The sequence below is a fragment of the Oncorhynchus mykiss genome, chromosome 9, assembly GCF_057628025.1.
Source record: "Oncorhynchus mykiss isolate SJ-2025 chromosome 9, ASM5762802v1, whole genome shotgun sequence".
Lineage (NCBI taxonomy): Eukaryota > Metazoa > Chordata > Actinopteri > Salmoniformes > Salmonidae > Oncorhynchus > Oncorhynchus mykiss.
In genome coordinates, this window is record NC_143030.1 from 23,534,410 (window position 1) to 23,559,435 (window position 25,026).

At 43.0% G+C, this 25,026-nt stretch overlaps 1 protein-coding gene across 3 annotated transcripts in view; it reads left to right on the forward strand.

Moving 5' to 3' along the window:
- The window catches only part of acap1 (ArfGAP with coiled-coil, ankyrin repeat and PH domains 1), a 36,607-nt gene extending 11,596 nt beyond the window's left edge, over nucleotides 1-25,011 (forward strand). Inside the window, exons 1-24 of one of the 3 annotated variants that reach the window (XM_036987549.2) lie at nucleotides 2,203-2,717; nucleotides 2,840-2,943; nucleotides 6,081-6,138; nucleotides 6,694-6,813; nucleotides 7,461-7,514; nucleotides 7,693-7,751; nucleotides 7,894-8,077; nucleotides 8,611-8,655; nucleotides 8,821-8,916; nucleotides 13,078-13,152; nucleotides 14,308-14,420; nucleotides 16,553-16,604; nucleotides 16,726-16,826; nucleotides 16,932-17,043; nucleotides 17,977-18,179; nucleotides 18,272-18,341; nucleotides 18,783-18,877; nucleotides 19,926-20,122; nucleotides 20,976-21,026; nucleotides 21,192-21,364; nucleotides 21,482-21,591; nucleotides 21,681-21,791; nucleotides 21,888-21,949; nucleotides 24,076-25,011. In XM_036987549.2, coding sequence (XP_036843444.1) covers nucleotides 2,891-2,943; nucleotides 6,081-6,138; nucleotides 6,694-6,813; nucleotides 7,461-7,514; nucleotides 7,693-7,751; nucleotides 7,894-8,077; nucleotides 8,611-8,655; nucleotides 8,821-8,916; nucleotides 13,078-13,152; nucleotides 14,308-14,420; nucleotides 16,553-16,604; nucleotides 16,726-16,826; nucleotides 16,932-17,043; nucleotides 17,977-18,179; nucleotides 18,272-18,341; nucleotides 18,783-18,877; nucleotides 19,926-20,122; nucleotides 20,976-21,026; nucleotides 21,192-21,364; nucleotides 21,482-21,591; nucleotides 21,681-21,791; nucleotides 21,888-21,949; nucleotides 24,076-24,173 — 2,292 coding nt within the window. In that variant the 5' untranslated portion in view covers nucleotides 2,203-2,717; nucleotides 2,840-2,890 and the 3' untranslated portion in view covers nucleotides 24,174-25,011. Of the gene's footprint in view, nucleotides 1-2,175; nucleotides 2,944-6,080; nucleotides 6,139-6,693; nucleotides 6,814-7,460; nucleotides 7,515-7,692; nucleotides 7,752-7,893; nucleotides 8,078-8,610; nucleotides 8,656-8,820; nucleotides 8,917-13,077; nucleotides 13,153-14,307; nucleotides 14,421-16,552; nucleotides 16,605-16,725; nucleotides 16,827-16,931; nucleotides 17,044-17,976; nucleotides 18,180-18,271; nucleotides 18,342-18,782; nucleotides 18,878-19,925; nucleotides 20,123-20,975; nucleotides 21,027-21,191; nucleotides 21,365-21,481; nucleotides 21,592-21,680; nucleotides 21,792-21,887; nucleotides 21,950-24,075 lie in introns of those variants that run through there. The other 2 variants (XM_021615056.3, XM_036987550.2) reach the window with 2 other exon arrangements.
- The last annotated feature ends 15 nt before the right edge of the window (nucleotides 25,012-25,026 follow it).

Below are 25,026 nucleotides of genomic sequence, written 5' to 3' on the forward strand. Positions count from 1 at the left end.
TCTGCACTGTTCTTCAGGTAAATGTGTTTTTGTAACATTTTGTGTGGAAATTGTTAAAACTAGTCCTTATGCATGGTGTTTGGTTTGTTTCACTTTGCATTTGATGGTTTTGTTTGGAATACTTTTCAAGTCTCAGCTTAATTCTGTTACCATGGAATTGCCCACCTACAAAACAAAAATCCACATTTATGCAACCATTGTTATAATAACTACCTCTTAGAATAAATTGAATATTCCACTTATCCCAGGTGCAATTTCCCCCTCATAGAATCATACCCCCTTCATGTTAACCATTTCCTTACCACCACATTACTGCCCACTGTCTTTTTGCTGTTAGTCAGAGAGGAAGAGGCGAAGCGAGAGGTTTTATTCTGCCCAAAATCTGAGGAATATTTACAGTACCAGTCAAAAGTTTGGACACACCTACTCATTCCAGGGTTTTTCTTTATTCTTACTATTTTCTACATTGTAGAATAATAGTGAAGACATCAAAACTATGAAATAACACAATGTAGTAATCATGTAGTAACCAAAAAAGTGTTAAACAAGTAAAAATATATTTTATATTTGAGAATCTTCAAAGTAGCCCCAGTTTGCCTTGATGACAGCTTTGCACACTCTTGGCATTCTCTCAACCAGCTTCATGAGGTAGTCACCTGGAATGCATATCAATAAACAGGTGTGCCTTGTTAAAAGTTAATTTGTGGAATTTCTTTCCTTAATGCGTTTGAGCCAATCAGTTGTGTTGTGACAAGGTAGGGGTGGTATACAGAAGATAGCCATATTTGGTAAAAGACCAACTCCATATTATGGTAAGAACAGCTCAAATAAGAGAATAGAAATGCCAGTCCATCATTACTTTAAGACATGGATGTTAGTCAATACGAAAAATGTCAAGAACTTGTGCAGTCGCAAAATCCATCAAGAGCTATGATGAAACTGGCTCTCATGAGGACCGCCACAGGAAAGGAAGACCCAGAGTTACCTCTGCTGCAGAGGATAAGTTCATTAGAGTTACCAGCCTCAGAAAGTGAAGCCCAAATAAATGCTTCACAGAGTTGAAGTAGCAGATACATCTCAACATCAACTGTTCAGAGGAGACTATGTGAATCAGGCCTTCATGGTCGAATTGCTGGAAAGAAACCACTACTAAAGAACACCAATAAGAAGAAGAGACTTGCTTGGGCCAAGAAACACAAACAATGGACATTAGACCGGTGGAAATCTGTCCTTTGGTCTGATGATTACAAATTTGAGATTTTTGGTTCCAACCGCTGTGTCTTTGTGAGATGCAGAGCAGGTGAACGGATGATCTCTGCATGTGTGGTTTCCACCGTGAAGCATGGAGGAGGAGGTGTGATGGTGTTGGGGTGCTTTGCTGGTGACACTGTCGGTGATTTATTTTGAATTCAAGGCACACTTAACCAGCATGGCTACCACAGCATTCTGCAGCTATACGCCCTCCCATCTGGTTTGCGCTTAGTGGGACTATCATTTGTTTTTCAACAGGACAATGACCCAACACACCTCCAGGCTGTATAAAGACTATTTGACCAAGAAGGAGAGTTATGGAGTGCTGCATCAGATGACCTGGCCTCCACAATCACCCAACCTCAACCCAACTGAGATGGTTTGAGATGAGTTAGACCACAGAGTGAAGGAAAAGCAGCCAACAAGTGCTCAGCATATGTGGGATCTCCTTCAAGATGGTTGGAAACGCATTCCAAGTGAAGCTGGTTGAGAGAATGCCAAGAGTGTGCAAAGCTGTCATCAAGGCAAAGGGTGAATACTTTTAAGAATCTAAAATTGAAAATGTATTTTGATGTATTGATTTATTTGATTTACCCTTGAATGAGTAGGTGTGTCCAAACTTTTGACTGGCACTTTTGGCATAGACTTTCCCATTGAAGGCTTCCACCATTATGAAGTAGTCAACTGGGTGGGGATCCCTATCAGTTGGTAGCAATCAGCCAATGGAGAAGAAGAACATTGACTACCTTAAAATGTAGATGGAGCCTCAATGGCACTGCCCATGTTATCACTGACGCTGTAGTGGCACAGACACAAAGATCCGTCCTCTATCTAGCTCTATGGTTTGCTGTTTGTGTATCTGCCCTCTAATTGGCTAGAATCGTCCCACCTGATCTGGCCTCCTCCCCCATGCCTTCCATCTTTAAGGACATGTATTTCCAACGTTAGTGCGGTCACTCGAATATCTTGTCAATATATTAAACAATCTGTGTTGGTTCATGCACTTGCATACCCGGAAATAGTGTGAGTGGGTGGACCGGCCGGGTGAGAGAGACAGAAAAGGATTGTATCGTTACAGTATCACACTCGCCACCCTGGGGGGCTTCGAGTGGAAATTCCATTGATTGTTAAATCTTATTTGCAACAGCGGTACATGTGTTTTTATTGATGTTGGATTATTCACCGTGGAATGATCAACCCTTGCGATAAGTTTTTGGGGCATTTTTCCGTAATTTTCGTGACGCAAGGGCACATCAAAGTACAGAGAAAAAGGAGCTAACATGAGCGAAGTGGAGAAACGTGTTTATCATGAACTAATCGTTTGCAGTTATTTGATTATTTAAATTGTTCCAATCAATTCGGTAATAACATATTAGTCCAATAAGAGAGAGGCGCGATTCGAGTGATTCACTGACACCTAATGTCATGATTTGATGTCGAGAAGAATATAATTCAAGAGAACACAGGTTATTTATGGGAAACTTACAAACAATGCAATATACTTTTAATGTGTAAGATATTATATCTTACATATGGCTATATAACCTATATTTTATTTTCGCACCCACTGTCCCATGTCATTCAATAGAAACAGTTGCGTTTGCGTTGTTGGTGTAATTTGTATCAAACCAACTGAAGGATGACTGTCAAACTGGACTTTGAAGAGTGTCTCAAAGACTCCCCCCGATTCAGGTAAATCTAGATTAGCCAATGAATAACATTTTATTTTATGACTTAGTCAACAGTCTACATATATGCATTATTCATTCGGTTACATTGTAAGGATGAGAGCTATTTTGTGTGCGGTGCATAAATGTATGTGACTACCATTTTATTACAGTTCAAATAAGTTAGAATACACGATTTAAAGGGTAGGTCTACTCTTATATTTTTGCAATACGTTATTCAGATAGTTTCAGAAATGTCACATGACCACAGAGGGTAAAATTATGACAAATGAGGCTTGCATCCACCCAGAGGAAATAGAGAAGTGATGACATTCTTTTTTTTTTTTTTTTTTAGGTCAAAGCTACCTGAACAATATTATCCTGAGTTGGCATATGGGCCTAGAGTGTGTTAGGCTGCACCATTGTAGTTCAGTCAGCACAACCACATGATGAACTTGTCAAATCAGTGTCAGCCCTGCAGATAGTTTGGGGTCAGATAGTTTCTTTGACCATTGACACTGCGGCGAGACACTGCCTTTTGTCATTGTTTTGGACGGTTTTTGAGTGCTGGAATGAAAGAGTATTTCTACGATTCTATACAACTAACATGACTCTTTCATTTGTCGTACTGGTGCTCCCAACTTTAAAAAGTTAGTTAACACGGGTATGATACAAATGTAACATCAGCCATACCGGATGCAAAACACTAATGTTGACTTTTGCTGTTCATGTATTAGGTGCATTGGTGCTAATCAAAATTCTAGGTCACACAGCACAATATTTAGGAGCATAGATGGTTGTAAGTCAATGTAGGAATGCAGCACACCAACCTCTGCTTGGCCTATTCTCTTTCAGAGAGTCAAAACTGTATTTATTTCAACTCTAAAAGAAATTCAACGTAAGACCAAAAGGGAAATGTATTTTGGGGTTTTGAATGTAGCTAATAAGAGGTTTGTTGCATTGGGTGTGCCTCCCTTTCTTTTAGCTGGCAGATCATGAGACGTGACAGTGGTTAGACTCTCTTACTCTCTTGCTCTTTCTTTGTCTCTCGGCCTCTGCTGTTTTATCTTCATTCTTGTTTGATTAACCTTGCAACCTTTATCTTTTTCTCACTCTTTCTTTCTCTCTTTCTCTCTGTTCCTTTCTTTCTCTCTTTCTCTTCTCTCTCTCGCTCTCTTCTTTATTCTTGGCTCACGGTCCCTCTGGGAGGAACACGCAGTGACGGAAAGTTTGACATGTTTGCGGCAGTCATTGGTGCATTCTGCAGCGGTGAGGTCTCATTTGACGGAGAACAGAGAGAGAGGAGGAGGAGGGGGAAGAGGTTTTAGATGTAGGCCGTGGTCGAACTCTGGTAGGCCTTCATATTCACACACCGCTAGTGTGAAGGACTGGAGAGGGAGGAGAGGGCGACATTTGGAAAAAAGAGGCTTTGAAAGAATAGAAAAAGAGAAGTGAAAGAAGGATAGAAGAGGGAGAGAGGGACATCTCGGGAAAGATGAATGAAAGTGGAAAAGAGAGGCTACCGCAGTATACAAACGTCTGCCTCCCGTTGCTAGGTAACCGGGGCGGCCTGGGGTTGTGGAGTGGAACAGGAAGTGAAGGGAGAGATACTGACGTGATAGACAGGAAGTGTGTTTTTTGGGGGGTGGATCGCTATGGAAACTTGAGGTCTCTCTCTCTCAGGCACACTTACTCATACAAATGCATAGGCAGTTTAATCACCTTAGTATCATCTTGCACACACACACACACACACACACACACACACACACACACACACACTTTCAGAGGGTAATGAATATGATGTGTGTCTAATGACACAGGCTTTGTTCCGTCCTCATCAATTCTATCTTTGCCCTTATTCAGTTTTCTTTTCTAGTGTCTTTTGTCCCCCCACCAAACCTTTGTCAGTCTTGTATTGGTACCCCTGTCATGCTAGTCCCATTTCAATGTCAACCGTACTGAGCTAAATAAACTGCAGCCACTGTCTCTCTCATAGCTCTCTCTCTCTCTCTCTCTCTCTCTCTCTCTCTCTCTCATAGCTCTCTGCTCTCATAGCTCTTAATTCAATTTCAATTTAAGGGACTTGATTGGCATGGGAAACATGTTTACATTGCCAAAGCAAGTGAAATAGATAATAAACAAAAGAGAAATAAACAATAAAATATGAACAGTAAACATTACACTTACAAAAGTTCCAAAAGAATAAAGACATTTCAAATGTCATATTATGTTTGTATACAGTGTTGTAGTGATGTACAAAAGGGACAATAAATAAACATAAATATAGGTTGGATTTACAATGGTGTTTGTTCTTAACTGGTTGCCCTTTTCTTTTGGCAACAGGTCATAGATCTTGCTGCTGTGATGGCACACTGTGGTATTTCACCCAATAGATATGGGAGTTTATCAAAATTGGATTTGTTTTTGAATTCTTTGTGGGTCTGTGTAATCTGAGGGAAATATGTGTCTCTAATATGGTCATACATTTGGCAGGAAGTTAGGAAGTGCAGCTCAGTTTCCACCTAATTTTGTGGGCAGTGTGCACATATCGGCCTGTCTTCTCTTCAGAGCCAGGTCTGCCTTCGGCGGCCTTTCTCAATAGCAAGGCTATGATCACAGAGTCTGTGCTCTCTCTCATAGCTCGCTCTGTCACTCTCTGTCACTATCTCTCTCTCTGTCACTATCTCTCTCTCTGTCACTCTCTCTCTCTGTCACTCTCTCTCTGTCACTCTCTCTCTCCATCTGCTGCGCTGCTTCTCTCGCGCTCTCTTTTTTTGTCTTTGTGCTTTCTCAGTGTCTCTGTCTTTGGTGGAAGGCAGCAGAAACCACACTGTTGGGCCGTTGACGTGAGAAAGTCTGAGTCAGTATCTCCTCTGTTCTAACAGTCACAATCTCCTTCCACTGCCCTTCTGACAGGCCCATTTTATAAACCGTACCAGATATCATTTGAAGCGTCGTGTGTACTGTTGGTGATTGAACTCTCATGACTTCCGATACCACAGCCACAGACATTTCTACTGTAGATCGGCTAGCACTGTGCAAAGCAGCTCAACATTCAGACCAGGATGGTGTGGAGGTGTTGGACAAGACCCTCTGTCTGTGGTGGTGTTTCTTAATGTGCCGAGTAATGTGGCGACGTGTGTCTGTGTTTTCATCCAGGGCTGACATTGAAGTGGTGGAAGGAGATGTCAGTGAATTGGAGACGCGATTAGAAAAGGTGAGAGAGTCTCACACACACACACACACACACACACAAAGTTCTCTCCAAACCTCCCCACTCTTCCGTTATGCTCCCAGTATCTAACCACTACTTCTATAAACATACACCCAGCCATCCAGACCGTAGAGGAAGTAGCTGGACAGGGTCAGTTTCTTCCTCTTAGTAGTGACTATGAACTGTGACAGACATGGTGTTTCACCTGAGTTGAAGGGAACTAACTCCAGTGCCACTTCCCCACCCTGTTGTCACCAGAGGGAAAAGTAACTGACCACACATTGTACTGTCAATCGCTTGATCTTCCAAGTTCCCTGAAGGGATTGGTGCGCATAACAATTTCCAATGCATACTTCGGTCATCAATGTTCCGATTCCTGTGAGTCTCAACCCATTCTGCGTCTGGACAGTGGTCATATTTGTCGGCGATGTCATGCCGTGTTGCCCCATGTCATATTGAAATGTTGTGTCATGCTGTGTGCATTGTAGTGTGTTTCCACATCTTTTGCAACATGGAGTTGTGTTGTGTTGAACCCTGACACATTGTGTTATTGTGTAGCTGGTGAAGCAGTGCCACTCCATGCTGGAGGCTGGCAGGGCCTACTGTCAGACCAGCAAGAGCTTTGTCACAGGGCTCAAAGAGCTGGGCCACCACTGTTCTGGGGACAACATGATGGGGGTGAGTCTATAGAGATGCTGGGAGCTACACTCGAACCACTGATTTGAGATCAGTGTAGGAGGGGCCGATCTGTAGATAGCGCTATTACATAGTGTTGTGGTTAGTGTTATATGCTTAAGCAATAAGGCACGAGGGGGTGTGGTATATGGCCAATATACCACGGCTAAGTGCTGTTCTGAAGTACGACGCATCGCGGAGTGCCTGGATACAACCATTAGCTGTGGTATATTGGCCATATACCACACCCCCTTGTGCCTTATTTCTATTATAAACTGGTTTCCAACGTAATTAGAGCAGTAAAAATACATACTTTGTCAAACCCATGGTATACGGTCTGATATACCACGACTGTCAGCCAATCAGCATTCAGGGTTTTAACCACCCAGTTTATAATTATGTCTTTATCATAGTACATTCTTATGAAGGGAAGGGTGGCAGGTAGCCTGGCGGTTAAGAGCATTAGGCCGGTAACCAAAAGATTGCTGGTTCAAATCCCAGAGCCGACGGGGTGAAAAATCTGCTGATGTGCCCTTAAGGCACTTAACTCTAATTGACCTTCTGCTAAATGACTCAAATGTAAGTGGAAGTTGTATTGTATTCAACCATTGATGAATAAGTTAAACTCATTCTGTGTTCTTTTCTCGTAGGAGTGTTTGGAGAAATTCTCCCAGAAGCTGGAAGTGATTCTGGAAGCTCAGGGGGTGAGTTGGACTCCTCTACTGTGCATCGCTTGCCAACAACATTAGTTACTGTAGCAACCACTTTTAAATGTCAGGTGTCTGAGTATCCCTCTCTTTCTTTCTCTTCCTCTCCCCCTCTCTCTCGCTCCATTTAACCCACCCCCTTATTTCCCTCTATTTCTCTCTCTTTTTCTCCTAGGAAGTGATTGAGACCACACAGAAGTCGGTGAAGTTGAAACTGCAGAGTTTTGTGAAAGAGTGAGTGAGTCTGGCACTCCTTAATAATTTAGTATTGTTTCAAACCACTACCATAGACTGGTGTCACGGCATCCCCCAGTCACACCCACGCCTTTATGGGCCACATTCATTCATCCCTCTCTCCCCCTCCCCCTTCTCCCAGGGACGTGCGTCGGTTCAAGGATGTGCGTAAGGAGTTTGAGCGGGGCAGTGAGAGTCTGGAGGCGGCGTTGGGCAGGAACGCTCAGGCCCCCCGGGGGAAGCAGCACGAGGTGGAGGAAGCCAGCCACGCCCTCCTCAACGCCCGCAAGACCTTCCGTTCCGGGGCCCTCGACTACGTACTGCAGGTGAGGTCATCAAAGCTGGATGAGAGTGTATTTTGGGGAAGGACCAAACTTGGTTAATTGATGGTAAGGATGCTACAGACAAAATATTCACTTACACACTCGCCTGCATGCGCTCACACACATTGGACCTGGTTTGAAGTGGTTTGCCTGGAATTGAGTTACATATGACTAGTGTTGAAACTATCAATTGTAGTCTCCAGCTCATGTTGGAATCTTGTTCATTACACTGCTTGCTTTCTGTTTGATGACATGCCACTACTGGAAGGCCTCAAACCAAATACTAGAGAGAATTTTACATAAGATATTTGTCAGGAGGAACAGGACATGTTTCTAACAAATGGCGTTGATAAAATATGCAACAGCACCTCTGCTTAGTGACATGTGTTTTGCTGTGGGGAAAGCTAACAGCATTGCCTTCGGGTTTCCCTGTAGCAGGCTGGTGACTATTAATACCCAGTGGTTAGTACTAGCTGCAGTCATACCAACACACATGTTCTGTCCTCTCCTGTTCACTCACTCGTCCTCTTTCCAAGATCAATGTCATCGAGGCCAAGAAGAAGACCGACATTCTGATGGCGGTGAGTTTCATGACGTGGGAACTTTTATCGTCGGGAATATTTCAAGTGTCGCATGGTTGAGTCCACATGTGGGTGTCTAATGATTTGTTGACTTGTCTTTGGGGCTGCATGTATTGTTTAGTCTTGAGTGTATGATGATGAAGTTTTATTCTGGGTTTCTGTCAGATGGTGTCTATGATGGAAGCCCAGTCCCAGTTCTTCCAACAAGGTCACCAGTCCCTCTCTGAGCTGGCCGACTATCGACGCACCCTGAGTGAAGAGGTAACGAGGACAAGTGGGGGATTTTTTTTGGGGGGGGGGGGGGGGATTTTATTAGGATCCCCATTAGATGTTGCAAAAGCAGCAGCTACTCTTCCTGGGGTCCAACACAAAACATGAACCATGACATAACACAGGACATCAACAGACAAGACCAGCTCAAGGACAGGAGTGAGCCGGAAAGTGTGTTGGATAAACCAAATTCATGAAGGCAGAGATCTGTTCAAGTACACTACCGTTCAAAAGTTTGGGGTCGCTTAGAAATGTCCTTGTTTTCCATGAAAGCATACATGAAACGAGTTGCAAAATGAATAGGAAATATAGTCAAGATGTGGACAAGGTTATAAATAATGATTTTTAATTGAAGGACACAACTGTTATTTCAAACTTTGCTTTCGTCAAAGAATCCTCCATTTGCAGAAATTACAGCCATGCAGACTTTTGGCATTCTAGTTGTCAATTTGTTGAGGTAATCTGAAGAGATTTCACCCCATGCTTCTGAAGCATGAAGCACCTCCCACAAGTTGGATTGGCTTGATGGGCACTTCTTATGTACCATACAGTCAAGCTGCTCCCACAACAGCTCAATAGGGTTGAGATCCGGTGACTGTGCTGGCCACTCCATTATAGACAGAATACTAGCTGACTGCTTCTTCCCTAAATAGTTCTTGCACATTTTGGAGCTGTGCTTTAGGTCATTGTCCTTTTGTAGGAGGAAATTGGCTCCAATTAAGCGCTGTCCACAGGGTATGGCATGGCGTTGCAAAATGGAGTGATAGCCTTCCTTCTTCAAGATCCCTTTTACCCTGTACAAATCTCTCACTTTACCACCACTAAAGCATCCCCAGACCATCACGTTGTCTCCACCATGCTTTGTGATCCGAACACCTCAAACTTAGATTTGTCTGTCCATAACACTTTTACAATCTTCCTCTGTCCAGTGTCTGTGTTCTTTTGCCCATCTTAATCTTTTCTTTTTATTGGCCAGTCTGAGATATGTATTTTTCTTTGCAACTCTGCCTAGAAGGCCAGCATCAAGGAGTCACCTCTTCACTGTTGACATTGAGACTGGTGTTTTGCGGGTACTATTTAATGAAGCTGCCAGTTGAGGACTTGTGAGGCGTCTGTTTCTCAAACTAGAGACACTAATGTACTTGTCCTCTTGCTTAGTTGTGCACCGGGGCCTCCCACTCCTCTTTCTATTCTGGTTAGAGCCAGTTTGCGCTGTTCTGTGAAGGGGGTAGTACACAGCGTTGTACGAGATCTTCAGTTTCTTGGCAATTTCTCGCATGAAATAGCCTTAATTTCTCAGAACAATAATAGTCTGACGAGTTTCAGAAGAAAGGTCTTTGTTTCTGGCCATTTTGAATCTGTAATTGAACCCACAAATGCTGATGCTCCAGATACTCAACTAGTCTAAAGAAGGCCATTTTTTCTGCTTCTTTAATCAGACAACAGTTTTCAGCTGTGCTAACATAATTGCAAAAGTGTTTTCTAATGATCAATTAGTCTTTTAACATTTTTATTTTTTTGTTTCACCTTTATTTAGCCAGGTGGGCTAGTTGAGAACAAGTTCTCATTTGCAACTTCGACCTGGCCAAGATAAAGCATAGCAATTCGACACATACAACAACAGAGTTACACATGGAATAAACAAAACATATAGTCAACAATAGAGTAGAAAAAAAGAAAACAAAAAAGTCTATATACAGTGAGTGCAAATGAGGTGAGATAAGGGAGTTAAGGCAATAAATAGGCCATGGTGGCAAAGTAATTACAATATAGCAATTAAACACTGGAATGGTAGATGTGCAGAAGATGAATGTGCAAGTAGAGATACTGGGGTGCAAAGGAGCAGGATAAATAAAATAAAAAAATACAGTATGGGGATGAGGTAGATAGCCCATCTGTAAACAGTCCATCTATGTACAGGTGCAGTTTAAAATGATAAAGTTGGATTAGCTAACACAACGAGCCATTGGAACACAGGAGTGATGGTTGCTGATAATGGGCCTCTGTACTCTTATGTGGATATTCCATTTAAAAAAATCTGCCGTTTCCAGCTGCAATAGTCATTTACAACATTAACAATGTCTACAATGTATTGCTGATCAATTTGATGTTATTTTAATGGACAACACATGTGCTTTTCTTTCAAAAACAAAAACATTTCTAAGTGACCCCAAACTTTTGAATGGCAGTGCATGTTGTTCAGATGTTGACATTAGCGAGCAGAGAGAGTGAAGTAAAATAGTTTAATGAAAGTGAGTGGAAGAGGAGGGGAATGACTTCTTCTCTTAGATCAGCGTTCTTTTTTTCCCCAGGGCACTTTTTGTTTTACATTAGAGAAATGGCACGCCGCATTCCCTCCCCTTTAAAAAAAAAAAGAAAAGTGTTCTTTTTTTATTGAGATAGCCTCTAATAAAAACACCACCAGCTTGATTTAGTTTAATTTGAGGGACCTAGGAATGAGTTTGTTTTGAAGCAAATTTCCTGCTATTTTCCATAGTTTAACATGACTCTTTTAGATAGGATACTTAATGGATAAGGAAAATAAAGGCTAGACCTGATTTCCTCAAATGGTATTCCGCTACCAAATGTATGATTTCTGTTTTTAATTTAATTATACATGTTCTCTTTTACAGAAAGTTAATAGATCAATTGATTACGACAGAGTCCCACATTGTATAAGGGGACTTCCCAAGCAAAATCTAATTTCTTTGGCTCCTCGACTTTAGAAGGTCGAAGCTCAGCTTCTGAATGTCATAGAGACAAACCAAAGATATCGCGTCTTCCTCTTCCGCTTGTTTCTATCCTTAAGCATCGCAGATTTATGCGTAGTTTTAGATCAGTGTAAAAAAATATATATATATTTAATCAAGGAAGGTCCTGCACCCCACAATTGGCACACCCAATATGTGGGGCGTGACCCCTAGGTTGGGAACCCCTGTCTTTGACGGAAGGTTTATTCTAGCAGTTGATTCCATGGATTAATTAGTACACGAGTCCTAACAATGTTGCCAGGAGGGACGAGGAAATCACAAGGTGAAGTCCCTCTCGTCGTGACAGGAAACAGTGTGGGCACCATCAACAGGAACTATTTCACATGACTTAGAAAGTGTGTGTGCACCTGTGTGAGCGAAGATGTGTTGTCCATGTGCTTGCATGTTTTCATCTTGTCATACAGTGATGTCAGTGCTACGCTGGATGGACACTGTAGCATAACTGGACGTGCTGCCATACATGGAGCTCTAGGACTGCAGTCAACAGTAGACTACAACTAACCCGTGTGTTAATTAGTCTGCACATCCGAGAGCAGCTCAACCGGGAAGCAAGTCACCTTTCACCAGACCATTTTAAAGCCACAAAGACTGATTTTAGCTCTTCCTGCTGTTACAGGAAATGGTGAAGGATTGCGAGGCAGAATGAGAGAGGGAAAGAATGAGCGCGAAGTTGCTTAAAGGCAGCTGGATCATCTGAAATCTTTATGCGAAAGAGAGAGGGAGTGAAAGTAAAACTGCTATACGAAGCTGCTGGAGAGTTTCCCTCGATCCATCGGCCAGAAGTTGGGAGAGGTTCAGCACTTCCTCCTTCCTGTTTTCCCCAGAGGAGGAAGTCTGGAGTGAAGGACTCCCTGACCTCCACCTGAACGCTGTACAAGCCTGAAGCCCTTTACCTCCTCGCCTGATTTTCCTCAACAGTTTCTACATTCATCTTTACAACTCTATATCCAAAAACATACTGTCCAGTATACTGTGTACATTATTATCTTTATTTAGTTGCCTGGCTGAACGGACCTATCATGCTGAACCGCTGTGTGTTATTTAGGATAGTGTGCATCATTTGAAATATTGGCTGTGGCCATACTAGTATCGCAATATTTGTTTCAATGGCTAAAATGAGAACACAAAGTAGACAACTCTTTGGTCTTTTAGAAACCTGTTGTATGTAAACATTTTTGTTGCTATGTCTTGGAAAATTAATAAATGTTACTCTGGATGACAACATAATGATGCTTGTTTTAAATGTTAGGGCTGTTTTCCTAAAGAAGTTAGTATGGTGGCAAGGAAACAAAACAGTTACAAGTATCTCGATACTGGCCCTATTGGATTTTTTAGTTTTTAAATCAAATTGATTGTGCCCGACTTTCTCTCTCGTACACAGCACACTCAACTAGTGTTGAATTCCGCAAGGGAGAAGAGAGACATGGAACAGAGACACGCTGCCATTAAGAAAAAGGTAAACACGGCTGGAACCAAACACTACAGTAAAGAAAGAAGCTAATCACAGACCACCATGATGGCTTCCATGTGATTACGCTAGCTCTCCATCCTCTGAGGACATACAGTGCCTTCGGAAACTATTCAGACCCCTTGACTTTTCCCACATTTTGTTATGTTACAGCCAGATTCTAAAATGTATTCAATCCTTTTTTCCCCTCATCAATCTTCACACAATACCCCATAATGACAAAACAAAAACTGTTTTTTGGATATATTTTTTAAAAATGGAAATACATGACACTTAAGTATTCAGACCCTTTACTCAGTGCTTTTGGCAAACTCGTAGCGGGCTGTCATGTGTCTTCCATCTGTCCACTCTACCATAAAGGCCAGATTGGTGGAGTGCTGCAGAGATGGTTGTCCTTTTGGAATGTTCTCCCATCTCCACAGAAGAACTCTGGAGCTCTGTCAGAGTGACCATCAGGTTCTTGGTCATCTCCCTGAACATGGCCCTTCTCCCCCGATTGCTCAGTTTGACCCGGGCAGCCAGCTCCAGGAAGAGTCTTGGTGGTTCCAAACTTCTTACATTTAAGAATAATGGAGTTATTGGGGACCTTCAATGCTGCATAATTGTTTTGGTACCCTTCCCCAGATCTGTGCCTCAACACAATCCTGTCTCGGAGCTCTACAGACAATTCCCTCGACCTCATGGCTTGGCTTTTGCTCTGACATGTACTGTCAACTGTGGGACCGTAAATAAACAGATGTGTGCCTTTCCAAATCATGTCCAATCAATTGAATTTGCAACAGTTGGACTCCAATCAAGTTGTAGAAACATCTCAGGGATCATAGCAAAGGGTCTGAATACTTAAGTTTCCTACAACCTGTTTTCACTTAGTCATTGTGGGGTATTGTGTGTAGATTGAGGGCAAAAAAATTCAAATCATTTTTAGAATAAGGCTGTAACGTAACAAAATGTGGCAAAAATCAAGGGGTCGGAATACTTTCCGAAGGCCATGTAGACAGGAAGACCTTACGACATAATTTTCTTTCAAACATAGCTTGGGATCAACTGGTATCACTGCATTCAAATTAGATTTACGTCCTGATACTAACATCCCTTCCCTACAGTCATGTGTATGTTTGTGTTGTGTTTGTGTTGTGTTGGTAGGATGTCTCGTATGATAACTCCTTAATGGATTTCTGTGCTGATGCACCCAACGGTATCGCCATGGAGGGCTACCTGTATAAGAGAGCTAGCAATGCCTTCAAGACTTGGAGCAGGTATGTTACCTTTCGATTTCCCTGTTTCTGTGCTGTACGTTGTTCTCCCTCTCTTTCTCTCTCCTCTCTCTCGCTCTCGCCATCACTCACTTGCCACGTTCAAAACAGCTGGGAAGTCGGACTTGGAATTCCAACTCGGGAACACGGGCCTCTTTCTAGAGCTCTGACTTCCCAACCTGAAGACCACTGACCTCATGGTCATGATTTGACTTTGTATTATGAATCCAGACTCTCTCTCTCGCTCTTATCAATTCAAGGGTATTATTTCCATGGGAAACATGTTTACGTTGCCAAAGTAAGTGAAGTAGATAATAAAAAAATCAAAATGTTCAGTGAACATTACACTCACAGACGTTCCAAAAGAATTAAGACATTTCAAATGTCATTATGTCTATATACAGTGTTGTAATGATGTGCAAGTAGTTAAAGTACAAAAGAGAATATAAATGAACATAAATATGGGTTGTATTTACAATGGTGTTTGTTCTTCACTGGTTGACCTTTTCTTGTGGCAAAAGGTCACAAATCTTACAGCTGTGATGACACACTGGTATTTCACCCAAAATTGGGTTTGTTTTCGAATTCTTTGTGGGTCTGTGTAATCTGAGGGAAATATGTGTCTCTAATATGGTCACACATTTGGCAGGAGGTTAGGAAGTGCAGCTCAGTTTCCACCTCATTTTGTGGGCTGTGTGCACATAGCCTGTCTTCTCTTGGGAGCCAGGTCTGCCTACGGCGGTCTTTCTCAATAGCAAGGCTATGCTCACTGGTCAGTCACAGTAGTCAGGTATTCTGCCACTGTGTACTCTCTGTTTAGGGCCAAATAGCATTCTAGTTTACTCAGATTTTTTTGTTAATTCTTTCCAATGTGTCAAGTAATTCTCTTTTTGTTTTCTCATGATTTGGCAGGGTCTAATTGTGTTGCTGTCCTGGAGCTCTGTGGGGTCTGTTTGTGTTTGTGAACAGAGCCCCAGGACCAGCTTGCTTAGGGGACTCTTCTCCAGGTTCATCTTTCTGTAGGTGATGGCTTTGTTATGGAAGGTTTGGGAATCACTTCCTTTTAGGTGGTTGTATAATTTAACGTCTCTTTTCTGGATTTTGATAATTAGCAGGTATCGGACTATTTCTGCTCCTCGTGCATTATTTGGTGTTTTACATTGTACACAAAGGATATTTTAGCATTATTCTGCATGTAGAGTCTCAATTTGGTGTTTGTCCCATTTTGTGAAGTCTTGGTTGGTGAGCGGACCCCAGATCTCACAATCATAAAGGACAATGGGTTCTATAACTGATTTCAAGTATTTTTTTTGCCAGATCCTAATTGGTATGTAGAATGTTATGTTCCTTTTGATGGCGTAGAAGGCCCTTCTTGCCTTGTCTCAGCTCATTCACAGCTTTGTGGAAGTTACCCGTGGCGCTGATGTTTAGGCCAAGGTATGTGTCGTTTTTTTTGTGCTCTAGGGCAATGGTGTCTAGATGGAATTTGTATTTGTGGTCCTGGTGACTGGATCTTTTTTGGAACACCATTATTTTTGTCTTACTGAGATTTACTGTCAGGGCCCAGGTCAGGTTTGACATAATCTGTGCAGAAGATCTAGGTTCTGCTGTAGGCCCTCCTTGGTTGGGGACAGATCTAGGTGCTGCTGTAGGCCCTCCTTGGTTGGGAACAGATCTAGGTGCTGCTGTAGGTCCTCCTTGGTTGGGGACAGATCTAGGTGCTGCTGTAGGTCCTCCTTGGTGGTTGGGGACAGATCTAGGTGCTGCTGTAGGCCCTCCTTGGTGGTTGGGGACAGATCTAGGTGCTGCTGTAGGCCCTCCTTGGTGATTGGGGACAGACGCATCAGATCATCAGCAAACAGTAGACATTTGACTTCAGATTCTTCAGACTGTTCTAGTGCCCTCGCTAATTCGTTGATATATATGTTGAAGAGGGTGTGTCTCGTCTGTCTGTCTCTGTGCCTGTGTCTTTCTTATATATATATATATTTCACTGCCTTTTCTTTCCACCCATTATTTGGCCCTCTTCAGCTCTAGTTGTTTTGTGCCCAGAGAGGTTTTTAATGGTTCAGCCTAGGAAGGTGATTGCATTATTCCTTCTCATCTCCTTTTGATCTCCTGTCTGACGACTGTAGGCGCTGGTTCTCTATCCAGAAAAATCAACTGGTCTATCAGAAGAAATTCAAGGTGAGTTTTTGAAAGCCACTGCTTTACTTTTCAATGCATTTTTAATAGCAATCCATGCAGACACAAAGATAATAAAAAAACACACACACTTTCACAGCCTGTGTCCTATTCCCTCTCTCAGGAGCAGCCCACCGTGGTGATGGAGGACCTGCGTCTGTGCACAGTGAAGGTCTGCGCTGACAACGAGAGACGATTCTGCTTTGAGGTGGTCTCACCGTCCAAGTGAGTGTACTGTCTGTGTACATGCAGTTTGTCTGTGTGTGCTGATGTTGCCATTGATGTTAGTTTTGGGCGTGTGGTATTTACTGTGTGTGTGTGTGCGTGTAGGAGCTGTCTGTTACAGGCGGACTCAGAGCGTCAGCAACAGGGCTGGATAAGTGCTGTCCAGAACAGCATAGCCTCAGCCTTCCAGGAACGCAGAGAAGACCCACACAGCCCAGTGAGAACACACACACCTTATTCACTCTGTGTCAGGGAGTAGTGACTACATGTAGTTCAACTAGTATTGTAACTACATGTAGTTCAACTAGTATTGTAACTATATGTAGTTCAACTAGTATTGTAACTACATGTAGTTCAACTAGTGTTGTAACTACATGTAGTTCAACTAGTGTTGTAACTACATGTAGTTCAACTAGTGTTGTAACTACATGTAGTTCAACTAGTGTTGTAACTACATGTAGTTCAACTAGTGTTGTAACTACATGTAGTTCAACTAGTAATGTAACTACATTTTGCAGTAGCTTGGTTGTAGTTAAACTAAATTAAAATCTAGGTAGTGGTTTCAGTAGTTATTGATATTTTTGCTATGTAGCGGTATAGCTAACGACTGGAACTACTTTTGTTGCTAACATAAAATATTTGGCAACAGCCCTGCCTAATTGTAATTTAACACAAAGTAGTTTGGATGCATTGAACTACTTTTCCAAAGAAACTTTAGTTAAGTAAACTATTCTCTTAGTGTAGCTATAGTGCAGCTTAACTTGTTCCAGTGTGAAGTAATTGGTAGCTCGGTAAACTATTTAGCTTCCCCAACAAACAACACTTATTTTCAGAAGCAGAGTTGTAACTCATTGTCTACAGAAAGTGCAGTGATCCACACTCATTCCATATGTTTGTGTGTACCTCTCTCTCTCTCTCTTTCTTTGTCTCGTTCTCCCCCCTCTCTCTCTCTCTCTGTCTCCTTCTCCCCCCCTCTCTCTCTTTCTTTCTTTGTCTCGTTCTCCTCCCTCTCTCTCTCTCTCCTTCTCCCCCTCTCTCTCTTTTGCGCTCTTTGTCTCGTTCTCCCCTGCTCTCTCTCTTTCGCTCTGTCTCGTTCTCCCCCTCTCTCTCTCTCACACACACACACACACACACACACACACACACACAGAGGGAGCGTTGCAGCTCAGTGTCGGGCAGCCCAGGAGGAGGGGTGTTTGGGGATCAGGAAAAGACGGGGGGCCGCGAGGCTCTGGATCAGGTCCAGGGCATCCCGGGAAACAAGCAGTGCTGCGACTGTGGAGAGCCTGGTCCGGACTGGGCTTCTATTAACCTGGGGATCACCCTCTGTATCGTCTGTTCTGGGATACACAGGTAGGATATATACACACACACACATATATACACACACACACACACACATTAATATGTAACTAACTCCCTTCTTCTCGGTGTCCTGCTGACAGGAGTCTGGGTGTCCACTTCTCCAAAGTACGCTCCCTCACCCTGGACTCCTGGGAACCAGAGCTGGTCAGGGTAAGACTATGTACATGCTCTAAGCAGATAAAATATTATCTTAATTCATAGCTTTTTTTCATACAATGTAAAGACAATTCTTAAAGCTGCAATGTGCACTTTTTTTGGTGACCTGACCAAAAGCACATAGAAATGTGAGTAATAGATATGTCATTCTCATTGAAAGCAAGTCTAAGAAGCAGTAGATGTGTTCTATGTGCGCTATTTCTATGCTTCCCGGTCTTAAGTTTCATTTTTGCGTCTTTTAATTTCAGTTTTATACAACAGCTTCAAACAGACGGTACAATGAATGAGTCACGTGCTTGTTTTGTCACACAAACTGAAATTAGGCAAACGATTCACATTGTTTGCAACCAGGAAATTTCTGCATATTGCACCTTTTTTTTAAAGTAAGTAATTATGTCCACCCTCTCTTTCTCTCTCTCTCTGTGTGTGCTGTAGTTGATGTGTGAGTTGGGCAACACAGCCATCAACAGGATCTACGAGGCGCGGATTGATGAGATCACCATCAAGAAACCCCACCCATCCAGTCCAAGGTATGAACCCTCATCTTCATTCCTCGGGTCCTGAGTCATAACCCGTCAACGACACGTTAAATCTCACTCAGACATTAAAGATTTCCCAGCATTTACAGTGTGATTTGATTTAAATGTTTATAAAGTATAGTGGAACAGAACGTTCAGATATAAATATATTGTATAGACCGGACATGATTATTTTGTACACAGAGTAGGTTATATACAGTACCAAGTCAAAAGTTTGAGTGTCCAAAGCTGTCGTCAAGGCAAAGGGTGGCTACTTTGAAGAATCTCAAATATAAAATATATTTTGATTTGTTTGTTTGTTTTTTTTTTTTTTTGGTTACTGCATGATTCAATATGTGTTATTTCATAGTTGTGATGTCTTCACTGTTATTCTACAATGTAGAAAATAGTAAAAATGAAGAAAAACCCTGGAATGAGTAGGTGTCCAACCTTTCGACTGGTACTTTGATTTGTTATACCAGGTGCTTGTTCAACGTTGCAGATAGAAATGTCCTCCTCATCCCCCTCTGGTGTCATAACTTGAAACTAAAGGGAGATTTTAACTTTTTTTCGTATTACACTACACATGCATACTGCTAAATGCAGGCGAATATTTTTCTTTACACAATTTGACGATATTAGTTCTGCTCAAATCTTTAATCAAACACTTTCATCGGTTCAATGATCTGGCTTCCTCTTTTCCTCTCCTTTGCTGCACCCCAGACAGGAAGTTGCACAGGTACACGACGACGGCTGTGGTTTGTTGTAAACTATAAACTGTCCCCCGGAAATGTGATGTGCAGTTGCATGGTTTTGTCTGTGTGTGTGTGTGCTCAGGATGTACAGTAGTGTGCATGCAGTCAACTGTGTTGTCAAATAGTAGTACAGTCAGGCCTGGTTTGTCAAGTTTGAATTGAACTGAATTTACCTGCTGTGTCATATGGTTTTATAATGTGCATTTTGATTCTATTTTTTTTCTATAAATAAAAATGCTTTTAAGCAGAAGGACCTGACACTTTTTTACAGACGTTTTCTCTTTCATATTCTCTCTCTGTCTCAGGGGTGATAAGGAGTCGTGGATTCGTTCTAAGTTTGTGGAGAAGAAGTTTATCCAGAAGCTCCCGGAGACGGGTCGGAACATTCCACTGCGGCGCTCCAGCGCCCGGAGGAACAGAGCAAACACCCAAGAGAGGCCAGCCGGCTCACGCCCACCACTCAAACCCAAACCCAATCGGGCCACCCTGCCACGACTCCCAGGTACTGGACGGAACATACACGCTTGTCTGATTTACACTATAGGGCCAAGCCGAGCTGTACCGGGCTGGCCTCTTTTAGCAGATCAGGTATGCAACTCATTCTGTACAGATATGTTTCTGCCTGCAGTCTACTGATGGACTGGTAGGTGTTGAAGTTTTTTAAGTCCTAAAACAGTACACCTGTGTGTACAGGTCAGGAATGTAAAGAGTGCAGGTGCTGTGGGTTATTTGTGTCTGTCCAAGGGATTTTTAGCAGGATAGATGGCATTCTACAAGTTATCAAGATAGGAGTGAATGAAATAATTCCACATTGTTCAGCCTCGCTGCATGCACGCTAGTACCTACATACACACAGAAATCATCTGAACTTGGTGACACAGCAGTAAGCTGTGGTAGATACCCTGTGTCTATTGTTATAATCAGCACGATAAACCTCTAATATGGTGGCCTGCTGCGATGTTGAGTCTCTGTCTCTCTCGATCTGTCTCCTCCCACTCTCTCTCTTTGTCTCCTCTCTCGATCTGTCTTCTCTCCTCTCTGTCTCCTCTCTCTCTCTCTGTCTCCTCGATCTGTCTTCTCTCCTCTCTCTCCCTCTGTCTCCTCTCTCCCTCTGTCTCCTCTCTCTCTCTGTCTCCTCTCTCTCGATCTCTCTCTCCCCTCTCTCTGTCTTCTCTCTCGATCTCTCTGTCTTCTGTCTTCTCTCTCGATCTCTGACTCCTCTCTGTCTGTCTCCTCTCTCTGTCTCCCTGTCTCTTCTCTGTCTGTCTCCTCTCTCTTGTTCTGTCTTCTCTCTCTCTCGTTCTGTCTTCTCTCTCTCGATCGCTCTGTCTTCTCTCTCTCTCTGTCTCCCTCAGGGCTCAACCAGAGTGATCTTCTTCAAAAGAACAACACAGGCATTCACAAAGGTGACACACACACATTTACATTATAGTCATTTAGCAGATGCTCGTATCCAGAGCGACTTACAGTATTGAGTGCATAAATGTTCATACTTTTTTTCCACACACACCAAAACAGACCAAACAAACGAAAAAGCACATTAAACACCCTTGTCATCCCTCCATACACAGACGATGATGAAGAGGAGGACCTGTCTGGTCTTCATCCCGGGGCGTTGTTATACCGGTCTGCAGCACTGCAGCATTTCCCTGTCATGGCTGACGCCCTGGCCCACGGAGCTGACGTCAACTGGGTCAACACCGTCGAGGAGTCCAGCACCCCACTCATACAAGCAGTCACCGCGGTGAGTGAGCGAGAGATCACTGTGGCGAGGACATGAGTGGGTGTGTGTCTACGTTCAGAAGAGAGAGACGCTGGTTTGTGCGAATTCTTACCTATACTCTGGCCCCTGTCTCTCCAGAACTCCTTGGCAGCGTGTGAGTTCCTGCTACAGAACGGTGCCAATGTCAACACAGCAGACAGCAATGGGAGAGGACCCCTACACCACGCCACTATACTGGGACACACTGGGTAGGACAGACACATGCATAAGCATACATACACACACACACACACAAACTTGAACACACGCACACACTAACCTGGTCTCTATCTCCCAGGCTGGTGTGTCTGTTCCTGAAGAGAGGGGCGGACTACAATGCCAGAGACCACACCCAGAAAGATCCCATCACCATTGCCGTGGAGACCGCCAACGCTGACATCGTCACCCTGTGAGTATAAGTATTAGTTGATTTGTTGACACTAGATTGATTGATTGATTGATACAGCAGAATTTCCTCACCATCCTTCTACTATCCCCATAACAGGCTGCGAATCGCCAAGATGAACAAGGAGATGCGGGAGATGGACGGAGCCTTTGGCCAACCAGGTCACTCAATGGGACAGGGAGTGGGCGGGACAGGGAGTGGGATAGGCCAAACAAGGAAGGGACTTCAGGCCTTGAAGAACCAACTGAGTGGATGGGCACTGGGCGGAGGGCAGAATGAGTAGAGAGAGGGGGACTTGCATCATACTTGATGGAGACGACAGAGGAAGGAAAAGGGGTACTGCTGAGGTGCAAAGGCTACTCGGCTAACTAGACATGTTCCCAGAACCCCAATACATTGGGACTAGACAGTAACATTCAAGTTGAGATTGTTCTCTGAACTCTGAAACATTGTTAGAACGTTTTTAAAGTCGAGCATGATATGTTCTGATAGATTTTCTGGAATCGTTGCTAGACCCTTCTAAGAGTGTTTTCAGAAAGAACATTCTCAGAATACAATTTTGACAGAGGTCAGGGGAATGTTCTCCAGAACGTATATGTGGAAGGTTCTTGAAACTGAGAATTGTTACTGGCTCTGGACGATTTGCTGTACCTCAGTAGAGGGAGTAGACTAAATGAAGTTTGATTAGAAGGATAACTAGAATACAGGGTAAATGTATGAACAAGCAGCTTCTATACTGTCGTCTTTCTATGGGAAGAGGTGGCCATTTTGGATATATAATACTAAAGGTGAAATGAGAGGACATACTGTAGAAGAAGAGGATGTTTTAGAGAGTGTTTATGTAATGACATGTGAGTCCACGTTGCACTTCGATGTACAGTGAAGGAACGCACTTTACAGCCCATGTTGGCTCTATGTAGATCACCGTATGATAACACTGGGCAATGACCATGTTTAACATCTAGTTATATCAGTGGAGGCTGGTGGGGGGAGCTAGAGGAGGACGGACTCATTGTAATGGCTGGAATGGAATCAATGGAACGGAGTGAAACGAGGTTTCCGTATGTTTGAGACCGTTCCAAAATTCCATTCCAGCCATTACAATGAGTCCGTCCTCCTAATAGCTCCACTCACCAGCCTCCACTGATTTATACTTCTATGTATTACAGTGTATGTGGTCCTATGTATGCATGTATTGTATTACACAGTATGCTGCCTGAAAAAGCAGGAATCAGATTGTTTGGGTGCAGTTGATGTACAGTATATGTCTCTCCATGTACATTTTATGCACCTTGCGCATTCTAATTTAGTCTGCTGTGTGTCATTGTCATAAGCTCAGTCCAACGCCAAATGCTTTTTAAATTTTTTTTGTTTATATACACTTGAGGGTTTTCCCCATTACACTGTTTGCCCAATCCCCAGGCTTATTTTAACTTTTTCAAACCAGTTCCTCGTTTGTCACACCTAAGCGGTTATTGTCGTGTTCAACCTGTTTCAGTTGTGTACGCACGCTGCCACTGTTGGGCATTGCTTTTGCTCGACAATAACACCAATGATACTGAGAACATGAAGCTGTATAGACCAGAATGAGCCACTCTGTCCATTTGAAGTTGAGTGTTTTCCAAACGGCTCCTGGTCCACTAGAGGGTTGGGTTGTGGCCGGTCTTAGGCTGCTATTAAGACAATCCACAATGAACAATGCTTAAACATTTGGGAACCACTGGTCTAAACCCTAGCCAGTGGGCCTAGTCGGCGCAACAGATTTGGGCTGGAAAGGGAACAGTGGACTCAATGTGGAGAGCTTCAACCTTACTGTGCTGTGTTTGTATGAGAAAGAAAGTGTACCATCTATTCCCCCCATGGCCAAACTGTCAGCCAAGTCAGTTATTTACTCCAGTACTGACACATTATTTCAGTTTCTAATAGGCCTATTTCCTGGTTTGACTCAAATAATCTGTCTGGCTCAGGAGGAGTAGTGCTGTGATTCCCATGTCATGTGCTCTGAGATGCTCAACTTGTCTGTCACTCTGATGTGCACTGCTTCATTGTTGTCGTGTGAGCCTTTTGTGTTTGTCCAATGAGGCGGCCGCCTGTTCTGCACTGCTTGCGCAGTGTGTCCCCTGATGCCCCTGCTTAGCAGTGCTACAGGTAAACGGCGTGTGCGTGCGTGTCTGCTTATCGTAGTAATGGGGATACATTGAGGGAGAGAAAAGGGGGCGTTTTTGAGGACAAATGTACAGCCATTTGGTGAACGTAAAATGATCTTCTCATGTCTTGTTTTCCTCAGGTGATGAAACGTACCAGGACATCTTCAGGGACTTCTCTCACATGGCCTCTAACAACCCAGAGAAGCTGAAACGGCGCAGCACAGATTTTAAGACTTGACCTACCCCAGCTGCTGTTTCTTTCACATGCTGTTTTCCTTGTCTTACACACACACACATTTGCTGGCCACCTGCTCTGCGTTAGGTCGTAGTTCAGCTGGTCATTACTCCTAGTAGAGCCTCCAGTCCCATCAGTAATGTCTTTGTGTTTGGCTGCCAGAGACAAGTGGCTATACGTGGTTGTAGGAGAGAACAAGATGTACAGCCTAATGACAGCTAATACAGTAGAAACTTCCCATTTTAAATGATTCATTTCGCTTTCCCGTAGTCTTGAGGTCCATCTGTCCGTCCTAATCTGGTCTTGTTGACTCGGCTCCAACTAGGTCACCCAGAACTAGAACAAAAAAAAGGTTGCCTTTTGTTGTTTTGTATGAATTTTGATTGAGCCCTCTTAATGTACTGTACAATGTGACAAAACAATGAGCGCAAAAGGGTCAAATTGTTGTATGTGCTCTTGTACTTCATCATTTCTGATGTGATGTGTTTTTGTGTTTTGTATTGGCTGCCTGAGGTACCAGAGCTGTATTTCGTACGGACGATTAAAATACCAGAGTTAATTTAATATACCCAATTATCAAGCAGTAAAACACATTTAATTCACTGCATCCGCCAGAAATGTGTAGCAACCACATGTCATTAAAATGTATTGTGTTCAATTCAACCCCTCATCCAGAAACGCATTTACGTCAATAGTTGGATTATTGGTCTTCTCGACCATACGGTGTCTAACCACAGGGCTATTGACCATCTATATCCACTAGGTGGCAACACCATGTCATTGCAGTAACCTCTGAACAACATTGAAGAGAGAATAAACACTTTAAACCAGCATAAAAAAACAGAACTGAATATTC